The 12,789-nt window shown below is 34.2% G+C and overlaps 1 protein-coding gene across 2 annotated transcripts in view; it reads right to left on the minus strand.

Annotated features, from left to right (window-relative positions):
• The window catches only part of CAH1 (carbonic anhydrase 1), a 210,019-nt gene that overhangs the window by 185,487 nt on the left and 11,743 nt on the right, over nt 1-12,789 (minus strand). Inside the window, exon 1 of one of the 2 annotated variants that reach the window (XM_072534694.1) lies at nt 4,980-5,091. The exons of the other annotated variant lie outside the window; for it this stretch is intronic. Within the exon in view, the coding sequence (XP_072390795.1) occupies nt 4,980-5,008 (29 nt within the window). The 5' untranslated portion in view covers nt 5,009-5,091. Of the gene's footprint in view, nt 1-4,979; nt 5,092-12,789 lie in introns of those variants that run through there. 2 annotated transcript variants of the gene reach the window in all.

Raw genomic sequence — 12,789 nt, forward strand, 5'->3', positions numbered from 1 at the left:
CCAACATCCGATACGGATAGGCACTACCAAAAGAATCATCTCCGATGATGAATGTGTACAAATCTAACTGTATTTTATATTTTGGCGGGCAATATATAGCTGGTACTATTAGGTTATAGGCCTTAGTTTTAATTTTCACAGCCGTGGCTTGTATTTCTTCTGTTTGCCATCCCATCTCCTGATGTTGTTGTATGCTCTGTTTTATAATTATTGAGCTTCCTCCTTTGGCTATATTTTCTGGGTGGATAGTACGGTCTACCTGACATCATTTAAACTTGTATGAGTCTTGAGTAAAGTTTTTCGGCGATAATGCATATTTCAATCTTCTTCCTAGTCTCTGAAGTAACAAAAATCTTAGTGTAATGTGATAAATACGATCCAGGTGTCAACAGCGACTTTACACCATTTCCAATGTATAACACCTGCTCGAAAACACAATTGCATCTTGAACTTATTACAAAAACAATCCCATACATCTATAGTAAACTGGAGTGTCTTTAAGCTGTTAAAAAAAGTAAACCGAGCGCATTCCTAAATTATTTCGGCCACATACTCGGAAGAACGGGGACTATGGAACGGGAACTATTGCTAGTAGAAGGAAAAATTGTAGGTGGAAGCTTAAGAGGAAGATCTTTAACGCAATGGGCAGACCAAATGAAGACTTTGGTTGGGAAATCCGTACATGAAGCCGTCTATCAAGGCACAGTATCGCATCCAATGAAGAGGCCCTTGACAAGGGCTTGAATGTAAATTCTAGTCAGTAGGCTACTTATAAAGCCTAGTAATACTAGCTTATCTCGCTATATTCAAAATATGGCAACAATGGAAATATGATTGTTTTAACACAAGTGTACACGAAAACACGAAAATCTTGAATTAAAATACTTAAGAAACATATTTAACGACTAGATACTAATGTAAAATATTATAAAACAGCAATTGAAAACCATTGTACAATAATTATTGCCTGTTAAAACATTAACTGGGATTGTATATTTCTTACAATTTGATACATTTTTTATTCATGATATACATAATTATGTTAAATTGTCTGTGAAAATTCAGATAATCATCTAAATTTATCACAGAAACCAATTTCGTAACTACTTCGTATAAATGTATTAAAAATCTGGTTTAAACTGGTATAATTAGCTATAAAAATTTCCGTCAACTAACCGCATTTTTTTAATTTGCAATTACTGTATAAATATTTCTTAACAATAGTTTTAGCTGCTTTTATTTATTGGGATAGTAATTATGTTAAAAAATCATTTACAGATAATTAAAAATATAATTATTACAAAATTCAATGGAACGACTAAATTATTATTGATTTGTGTGATATTGTCAATAAGTATTATTGATTGAAGTGTGACAACAAAGAAATAAAAATTGTGACGAATTAATCCAGATTTTTTAAAGAAGTACAATTTTGATGCAATTTAAAATAAAAAATTAAATCAAATCAAAAACATATCAATATACTAAATATTGTGTTTATAGAGGATTAAGCCACAATTATTGGTTGTAATGAAAATAACATTTTTGGTTAAGAGCGTAGGCGCAAAATTTCGGGCCAATGCTTTTTAAATGGAATCATTTTTTCGAATCCTGAGAAAACTAACAAATATTTTTGAAAAATTTAAACGCAGAATGAAAGATTACATTATTACCGAGGGCTGAAAGTTCCTTAGAATAAACAAAAAGATTTTTTTAATGAGATAAAATTAAAAATCACACTAAATTTTCTCTTTTTTTTTCACCCCTGTAACTTATTAAAATAAACATTATACAAGTTTTATTAAAATAAACATTATACAAGTTTTCAGGGACTTTCGGCCCTCAGTAATAATATATTCTTTCATTCTGCTTTAAAATTTTTCAAAAATACTTATTAGTTTTTTTAGGATTCGAAAAAAATGAATGCATTTAAAAAGCATTGGCCCGAAATTTTGCGCCTACGCTCTTAATGTTTGACGTTTCGATTTCCACTCCGAAAATCACTTTAAAAAAAGATTATTAGAAAAATTCTGGAAATGTCTAACTAAAGATTTTGTTACTGGTTATGCATAATCAATAAAAAAAACTTTTACATTTTATGTTTATACATTTCCAGAAATTGTATAAAAATCTTTTTTATAGTTTATAAAAGCTTTAAATAGAAGCTGGAATAAATAATTTCAAATAATTTTAAAATAATTGATGGATCGAGCTGAAATTTTTCAGGGTTTGTTAAGCACTATAAGACTTCCCTTTAAGACTAATCATAAAAGTGTAGTGTCCAATTGTTACAAAAGTTATAAACAATTAAGAAATTTAGCCTTATTTTGTTATTTTTGGTTATATATATATATATATATATATATATATATATATATATATATATATATATATATATATATATATATATATATATATATATATATATATATATACGAGGTCTGGCTATTAAATAACATAACTGAAAAAGAGTTTTATGGTCTGCTTATGAAAAAGAGTTTTATTTTAAAAATTATTCTACAATCGAATGCTCTCCTTCAATATATTCCCCTTCCCTCGCCACACATTGTTCCATTCGTTTTTTCCATTGGTCAAAGCAATGCGGAAGTCTTCTTTTGTTAGAGCTTTTGAAACTCCGCCATTTTTCGCTTCGCCTCTTCCATCGACTCGAACCGGATTCCTTTTACTGCAGAGTGGATCTTAGGAAACAGGAAACAGTCACAGGGTGCTAAATCAGGCGAGTACGGCGGGTGTTCGTGCACTGGAATGCCTCTAGCAAATAATAACGCTTCACAGACAGCGCGTTATGGGCAGGTGCGTTGTCCTGGTGCAAGATGTTTTTTCACCTGCCGTTTTTTACGAACTCGCTCTGGCAGCGTTGCCAAAACTTTCAAATAGTAAGTTTTTTTTACAGTTTGACCCTCTGGAACTCATTCAGTCATCACGATGCCGTTAATGTCGAAAAAGAAAACGATTAGCATGGCTTTAAATTTTAATTTCGACATCCTTGCTTTTTTCATTCTTGGCGATGCAGGAGTTTTCCAGTGCAGGGATTGTCGCTTAGTTTCAACATCGTAGTTGAATATCCAGGTTTCATCGCAAGTGATGTTTTTCATTAATTCAGGCTATTCATGTAACCTCTCAAGAAAATCTGAGCAGATTTGTTGGAGGACGAGCTTTTCGTCAGGGGTCAAATTTTTTGGGACCAATTTCGCACAGACTTTAACAAATAAACAAAAAACAACGCTGCACATTTGTAACACAGATGCTTTCCGCTCACTGTACAATACTGTACATATTACCTAGAAGTAAGGGAGTATACACCCATGATGAATCATGTTATTTCTATGCGCTCATATAATGGCCAGTCGGATTTAATACGCTTTGCAAAATAATAAAACCAGTAGGGAGATGAGACTTTAAAAATATAGTCCAATCGTCAGAGAGTTGACCCCTAAAAATCATACGAACAAGCTGAATTTTGCCGAGAATATTAATTTTGGGACCGCAATAAAGATGCAAAAAGTTTACCACATTTACTCCCGGGCTTCCACCGAAACCCCCCCGGGAGGAGGGTAAAAATGCAGAAAAATCGATTTACCAAGAATCTGTACGTCGTAGAAAAAAATGTTTCAAATAAAAAATGTAGCTGAAATAATTTAAGACAAAAATGTTAATAATCACTTTTTGTGTAAAATAAACCGTTCTCTTAGAAACAACGCTTGAAGCGACCGTCGATTTTAAACATTTGTTACGCGCGCGAAATCAATGTTCAATAAAATTTGTATCAGCTCGACGGTAAAAATTCGAAATTTTTTGAACAAAGTGTCCTATCGACAAAAATCAAGATGCCTTTTAAAGGAAAAGAGAGCAGATTTCGTATGCAGTTTTGTATTTTACCAAGAGAGGAAGAGAATTGTTCAACAAGTGAGATTTCTTCTTCAGATGCGGTTTGTTATATTTAACAAAAATAGAGCTCTGGCACACCACGTATATAATTTGTAATCAGGTTGTACATGCTGTGTACGCTGAGAGCACGCTTGGTGCATACCATTAAGGCTTCAAAAGTAAAGTTACATGCATGCACAGACAGAAAATATAAAAATAAATAGAGAAAAGGTGATTGAAAGTGTTCATGCTCAGGCTAATAATATGAAAAAATTAACTGTACAAAAATTTCCGCCAATTGCGATTGGAAATACTGTAACCATACTTATTCTCCAAAAGGAGATGCTCGAAATGTTTTGGATATTATACAAAATAAAACAGTTGATGGTTTATACAGAGTAGGAATGACACACGGAACAATAAATACACTTTTTTCGGAGAATCAAATAAAAGAATGCAAAGATTAATTATTATTGATTAAGATTATTCTTAATTTCGAAGATATGTCCGACGTCCAGCTGTCTCTAAAAGAAATTATTTCCAAAGATTACAAGTTTATGGAATAATGCTTTATAAAATATAAAAGGTATAAAGTATTGTGCAATTCTAAATGCCATAATGCCTCACTATATCAGAATAAAGTCTAATTTTTTGTTTTAATTACGACAGTATAAAAATAATGAACATTAAAATTAAAAAATGCCACTTTACTAAATCTAATCTAACAAATTATGACGTTTTAATACCTAATCGACGTTTGAATCGTCAAACCCAATTTTATGAACTTAAGTTTCGACGTTTGCCTTTTGACGTTTTGACGAAATTTATTTCGGGGTGTAACTAAGACCGTAAGTCAGACTTGACGATTGACTAATCAAACTTAGGAATGCCGGAGCTTCGAGGTTTGACTATAACATATATATAAGCAAAACATGTTCGTTTACCCGAAAAAGCCAAAAATCAATCATACTACAATTTACTTGCTTTGAGAACATACCTACAATTTACTTGCTTTGGACAAAAAACAACATACAGTTTACAAACTGAATACGTCTAAAACAAAGTTACATACAAATATAAAATGAACTTACATAAATTCTTCCATCATATCAGGATCCATGGTTGATTAAATACAATTCAACAAATTAAAACGGAACTAATGAGATTGCTCGATATAGAATACAAACATTGAATACTAGTGCGAGACGCGAGTTTATATTTATTACTGTCACTTTTTCTGGTCTTATCACTAAGCTGAAGCTTAGAGGTTTATCGATTTACAAGATAAGAATATACGGAAGGAGAATGTTGCGGCTGAACATCACTTTAAAAAATTCCATACCCAGGATGTAAATGTACAATACACAATGTATTCAAAAGATCTGTTTTCATCTAGGTATGGTATGAGAGACAAAAAAATATATCTGATGACAAATGACAATGAAAGAAATAACCAGATACTAAAGTTGCTGCACTAATATGCGGCAATAAAAATAAGCTTAATAATTATATAAAGGAATGTGTAGATCATTTAATTATTTGTCATACCAATCATTGTTCGGTGGTTTTGTTACGTATTTTGACACGTCTTAACGATAAATGCCATACATCAAGATTAGCGTTAACCCATTACTGCCGATATTAATTTTTTTCGGGTTTTTTTTTGTAAATTTAATATAGTTTGATCCACAGAGAAACTCCTGTATTCCTAAATTCCTGTAATTTGCTGTATATCGTGTATCACAAAACAATTTTCTTTAAAAAAAGTCCTTTATAAAATTTATAAAATATATATTAATATAAAAACCCCATCGGGCTACATAACAGAACGTTTTCGGAATACCTATTCCATCATCAGTGCTACCTAGATTTACATGTTTGAAATCACTAAATACATGGGTAAAACCCCTTTAAATGTAGTTAAATTAAATTACATCTTTGACGTTAAAAACTAGGATCTTTGTTATAAAGGAAATTGGTCACACAGTAACGTAGGGCTCCACTGGGGTTCACCGTCCACCGTTGACTCTCCACCTAATGACATTTTCTGTGTCTACATTAAAAAAAAATTAAGTAAGTCATGACTAGATTGTCTAAAACTGGCAGTTCACCATAATTGTTTGTCTTCTTCTTTTTTGATATAGACCTAACTCTGTCTGTTTTTGAATGTGCCTCCAGTAAGTTGTCGTTCCATCGTTTTTGTGGTCTTTCTACTGATCGTCTTTCTATTGGGGGTCTCTTGCCGTTTTTACTACTCTATTTGTTGTCGTTCGGCTTATATGATCGTTCCATTCTACTCTTTTATTTCTTACTCAGTTCTTGATGTTCTCCACCTTGCATCTACGTCTTATATCTTTTCCATCTAGCTCTGTCCCATAGTGTCTAACCATCAATTTTTCTAAGTGGTTTCATCTCTGCTGTTTCTAACATTCTTTTTGTTTTTTCTGTCAGGTCTTGTTTCTGCCGCGTATGTCATTATTGGTCTGATGACTGTTTTGTAAATTCTGCCTTTCATTTCTTTCCCGATATTTGCATTTTTCCATATCGTTTCATTCAGGCAGCCTGCGGCTCTGTTTGCTCTTTTCACTTGATCTTCCACTTCAATTTCGAGCTTTCCATAGCTAGATAATATGATGCCTAGATATTTTAACTCCATCACTTGTTCTATTATCTGACCTTCCAGCTCCAATTTACATATTAGTAAATTTTCTATTGTAACCATGCATTTTGTCTTTTTTGGGGAAATTAACATTTTCTGGCGGTTATATTAAACTGGTGCAACATACGTTGTAAATCATCTTCACTTTGAGAGAGTAATATTGCGTCGTCTGCGTAGCAGATTATGTTAAGTTGTTTTTCTCCCATTTGGTATCCTTTTTTAGTTCTTACTTATTGTATTACTTCATCCATAATCAGGTTAAACAATAGAGGACTCAGGAAATCTCCCTGTCTTATTCCATTGCCAGCTTCAATAGAATCGGTTAGTTCTTCTTCTACTTTTACTTTCATTCTGTTGTTTTGGTAGATATTTTCGATCGTTTTTTGATTATTCCTAGAGGTATCTCTCTTGTGTATAGTAAGTGGAAACATATGCCGGTTTGTTATATTCTAATGATTTCTCTTGCAATTGCTTATTATTTGTCTCCCTTTTTGAAGAGAGGTATTAGGATGCTTAATCTCCATTCTTAAGGAATTGTGTTTTGTTCTATTATTTTTTGGATTTTTTTAAATTTTGTTTGGTCAGATCTGGTCCTCCGTACTTTAGGAGTTCGTTCGGTATTCTGTCCTCTCCTGGTAATTTTATATTTTCTAATTTCCTTAATGTTTCCTTTACCTCTTCCTCCTCAATATTTATTTCTTCGTTAGTCTTCACCTCTGGTTTTGGTGGTTCATTATCATCACCTTTAGCAAATAGGGATCGAAAGTAGTCTACCCATGTTTTCTTCTGAATGTATTTCGTTTTTATTGGTTCGTTCATCTCTTTTCTTTGTCCTCTGATCATTCTCCATATTTCTTTTTGTGTTCCGTCGTGTTCCATCTGTTTTGAGAAGCTCTGCCAATGTTCCTTTATTTGTCTAACTAAAGTATTTGTTTCATTTCTGATTTATTTATAGTGGTTATATACCTGTTGTGTTTGTTGTGTTCTATATCGTAAAAAGGCTTGCTTCTTTTCTTCACATTTTGTCTTAACTCCCTATCTGAACCATGGTGTTTTCTTTTTTGATATGTTAGTGCTCGTTAGTTTCCTCTCTTTAAGAGATTCTGTTGCCGCGTTAATTATGTTATTTTTGAGTTTTTCCCAGCTTTCCTCGATGTTATCGCCATCTAATATTTCATTCCCTTCGATCTTCTCTGATATTCTTTTCCTGTATAAGTATACAGGATATACTGTATAGTCCGTGGATTCCGTATTTAGTCCTTCGACATGGATTTTTGTTTGTGTTGGCGCCGGTCTCTTGTATGGAAAGTATTTCAGGGTGACTCTTATTTTACATAATACATGATTGTTTGTGTATAAACTTACTAAATAGCTAAGATGAATTTTACTGTTGAAAAAATGGTAGATAGGATCTGGATATTGAGGGAAAGCAGTAAAATTATGTTATTATCAGTAAGAATTTATTATGAATAGTTTCCTGAGAGGCGCCAACCTACAATAGCAAGCTTTGAAAGATTAAAGGATCGGTTTAACTGCACTGGTATGAAAAACACAAACGAACAAAAAGTACTGTGACAGAGGAAAACGAAAGAATTGCGTTACTTTGTTACGATTTTCATAGAAAATTCGTTATAACTTTGTAAATACCCTGTATAACATAATAAAATTGTATACTGTTTGAATGGGAAAATAAAGAAAATTTTAAATGTAAAATAAAATACACGGTGTTGCTTTAAAAAAAAACAAAAGGTTGGTTTGCCACTTTGTTATCGAACACCCTGTAACATACTAACTAATTTTGTAATATAAATCTCAACGTTGTCTACATTTTTTATATTAACTTTTATTGCTATCTATTATTATAGCCGATTTACTAAGCTTTACCACACTAATCAGTCACCCTGTATATATTACGTTAGGAACTATTGGGTACTTACAAAAAATATGTGTACCTAGTAATAAGCAACAAAACAGTCTAGGCCAAGATCAACATCCCATTTTCTGAGCTTCGTGTTGAGCTCTTACAAAAACTTCTTGTACAATGTCTTCTCTTGTCATTTGGTCAACTTGCACAATGGGTAATGACCCATCTAAAATTTAACTTAGGGATTTGGGAATTGTTAGTTTTTTATGTAAACACCGATTGAAATACCAAGAAGCTATATAAATGATGCCCAGTACCATTTCCTGATTCTTATTTGGATCATAGTTGTTGAGCTTTCCAAACCAAAAACCAAAAACTCATTTTTTAAGCTGTTTCGACATCCTTTTTGTGAAAATGTTATTGTTTTTGTCTCGTATGCATCTAATCTTTTGCTTACGTTATTCGATGTTTGGCTATTTTATATACAGGCTGTCGAAACATTATCATTATCATTCTGGCTTTAAAACCCTGCGTGGTCCTAGCCTCTTTAAGAATTTTTCTCCGGTCCTCCCTATCCATTACCTTCCTCCGCCAAGAACGTATTCCCATATGCCTCCTGCCTTGTTCTCATGGATGTTTCTATTCTTCTATGAGCAACAGAACTATCAAGAAGCGTTTTTCTAGCTGTCATTGTGCTCCATCTGCATTACATGCTCTTTTAACGTCAGACGTCATGTAGTATTGTTTTCAGTGTTAACGAGCACTCCCAGGTATACAAATTCGTTCACTGCTTAAATGCCGTCGTTTTCTATAAAAGGTGGCCGTAGGATTTATGATTGCGGGCTTATTTTCATGAACTTAGTTGTATTGGTGTTTATTATTTAATCCATTTTTGTACTCGATTGTTTTAATTTTATGACCTTAATTGTATTTTATTTTCGCGGGCATTAAACAGTGGGTCGCTGAGCCGTGCGTCCAGACCGTAGCCGCAAGATTGCTTTGACTTATGTAGTATCACGGGAGGAAATACGGAAAGCTATTGAAGAACGGAGATTGATAAAATAATGGATGTTAGACAATTAGAGATATTAAGTCCACTCTTGTTTGTTACATTAATGGATAAAATAGCGAAAGAAGCACGAAGAAGCGTCAAACACGTAAGAGTTGTAGTGAAAAAATTACAACAAATATTTATATCTGAATTAATTTATCCTGATGGTATGGTTATTGTGAAAAATAGTCAAAAAGAAAACAAAAAAATTTGCAAATTTAGAATGAATACTTTAATAAATACAAAACAAAAATCACCCTAGGCAAAAGGCAAGAAGGCTGAAGAAAGTTATGTCAGAATAGATCAAAAACAGATTAAGCAAGTTAAAAATTTCAAATATTTGGATCCGATTGTAAATGCGGAGGGGAAAATGGAGCCGAGTTCCAAGTGTAATTATGTGGTATCATTAACATCATCATCATCATTTAGCTCTACAACTTTATGTGAGTCTTGGCCGCGTTTAATATTTCCTTCCATGGTTGTCGGTTCTGAGCAGTCATTTCCCATTGCTGCATTCCCATTTTGCGTAGATCACTGGCTACTGCGTCCTTCCATCTCTTTCTTGAGCGATCAACTGACCTTCTGCCATCAGGCCTTTCCCAGAATGTGGCGTTCAGGAGTCTTTCGTTACCAGTAGCGCACCTAGAATTTGACTCTGGGGGGGGGGGAGTTTGGTTGGTCACCGAATTTTTTTTTATGATGTTAACTCCATTTTGAGTCCTCAAAATGTGTGAGTAACAGTGTCGGAATAGGGTCTTGGGAGGGTTTTAACCCCAAAACCCCCCTGGGTGCGCCACTGTTCGTCACTCGATCTTAGTACGTGGCTCGCCCATCTTATTCGGTTTGCTTTAATGTAGCGTACTATGTTTTCATCTCCATAAACTGTCTGGAGTTCATCATTGTGTCTTCTTCTCCAGTCTCCTGTTGTCTCTTCTCTGCAAGGCCCATAGATAATCCGCAGTATTTTTCTTTCCAGTACCAGTAATTTTGTCGTTTCCCGCTGGTTCACAGTCCATGTCTCGCTTCCATACGTTATTGTGGGACGAATTATTGTCTTGTACACATTTATTTTTGCTGGTATTGATAGTATTTTTTATTTAAGTACGGTCATTAATGAGTAATATGCCCTGTTTGCTTCAATGATCCTGGCTGCCACGTCCTTTTCATATTTATTTTCAGATGTTATGATCGCTCCCAGGTACTTGAATTCTTTGACGATTTCAAAATTGTATTCATTGATTGTTGCGTTTTGTCTAACCTTTGGTCTTGGGTTCTTTGTAACCACCATGTACTTGGTCTTGTCCTCGTTGACTTTCAGACCAACTTCCTTGGCTCCGTTTTCGAATAGGGTGAAAACTTCTTTTGCATCTCTGGTTGATTGTGCAAATAGTAAACGCCAATAGTATTTTTGATCCTTGGGCGGCAAATCCGTTTGTCAGTTGTGGTTGAGCTTTCCTTACCACATGTTCCAGTGCAAAATTAAATAGCAGGGGGGGCGAGAGGATCTCCTTGTGTAAGCCCGGTATCAATGACGAATTCCTCCGACGAATTCTGATCCGTGCGGAAGCGTTCTCTGTGCTCACCTGTGCTAATCGTACCAGCTTTCCAGGTACTCCCATTTCTGCCATGGTCTCCCACAATGCTTCTGTGCTAATAGAATCTGCTAATAGATAATAGTGTAAGCTTGTTTAAAGTCTATGAAGATTTGGTGTACATCGCGGTTGAATTCCCAGCTTTTTTCCAACACCTGGCGTAGGGCGAATATCTAGTCTATGGTCGACCTTCTCGGTCTGAATCCGTTTTGGTAGTCGCCTATTATTTCCTCTGCGTATGGAGTAAGCCCTCTAGGCAGTATTATGGATATAATTTTGTACGTTTTATTGATTAACGATATTCCTCTATAGTTCCGACATATTTGTTTGTCTTCCTTCTTGTGGATAGGTACTACTTATATGGCTTCCATGCTAGTGTTTCGGTATTTCTTCTCTTTCCTAGACTTCTCTTATAAGATGATATAACTCAAGGTGGAGCTTTCTCCCCCTTTTTTTAGTAGTTCCGCCTGTATGCCGCCTGGGCCTAGGGCTTTATGGGTTTTTAGGGATGAAATTGCGGACTTCTATCCTTTATGTAACGAATGCGACTAAAGTTTACTAAGCATTAAACAGGTCGTTTATTCGAAGAAACGAAATCAGTGTCAGCATCAAAATAAAAGTATTTAATAGTGCGTGGTTCAGTCATATGGCCCATATGGATGATAATAGAAAAGTAAAGCAAGTGTGACAAGCAGTAATAGACAAAAAAACGAAGAAGAGGCAGACAAGTAAGGACGTGAAGTAGCGAGATTGAAAAGGCACTGAAGAGGCGTGAAAATAGTTGAAGAGAAGCAGAGTCGATGGCCAAGAACCGTGGCATTTGGAGAGGCTTCTACTACAAAACCTCGAATGCATTACATCCGTAAGGGTGAACAAGGCTTAAAGATTAAGTACGTAAGTTAAATTAAAATTATTTCGACGTCACTTTTGAATAGCTCTTGCTCTTTTAAAAAGCACTTTTGAATAAAGTGTTTTACATCAAATGGACATAAAATGCATTCTATAAAGAGCGGTTGCGAATAACCTGTATATTTGTCTTGCCTTCATTGTAGTCTAGTTGCTTGTACACGGTTCTGATAAGGCATTTGCTACTGACACTTTCGCTTCCTGTTTGACGATCTCATAGTTTTAAAGATGTCTGGCCTATTTCCTTGCTACTCTTTATATAGTTTTCTATTTTTCTTTATTTTTTCTTAAACTTCGTTTGACCATCACTAGATCTCTTTATTTTCATATAGACGCGCAATAGCTACCTAATTATTAAACTAATTATTAAGCAGTATTGTTATCGAGAATTTCGGTGTTTATGACCTTCTCAACCAAGGTACAAATACTAATGAAGTAATTAAATATTCGGCTAAGGAACGTAGTAGTAATTACTATTCAAAATATAGAAATTTTTTTTTGTTACATTTAGAAATGAGGAGATATGTATTTATATATAAATAACTGACACATTCAGGACTACAGCTAAACAGTGGTTATCCACTTTTTTCCATGTCTTGCTATGATCTCCCAGATTTGGATCACTTCCGTGTTCTCCGAATGTCTACGTATTCTTTTTCCCTTATTATTATTTAAGTTTCTGCTTTAGCATTTATTTCGGTAAGTTTTGTTAAGGCTATAAAAATTTGCATAGGGTTAAAAATTGGTACAAATATTTGTAACACAGGGGAAGTATTGATTATTCCCACATCTGCAAAAAAAGTTATATAACGTCAAAGTCGCAAATAGG

This window comes from Diabrotica undecimpunctata, chromosome 6 (assembly GCF_040954645.1).
Source record: "Diabrotica undecimpunctata isolate CICGRU chromosome 6, icDiaUnde3, whole genome shotgun sequence".
Classification (NCBI taxonomy): Eukaryota; Metazoa; Arthropoda; class Insecta; order Coleoptera; family Chrysomelidae; genus Diabrotica; species Diabrotica undecimpunctata.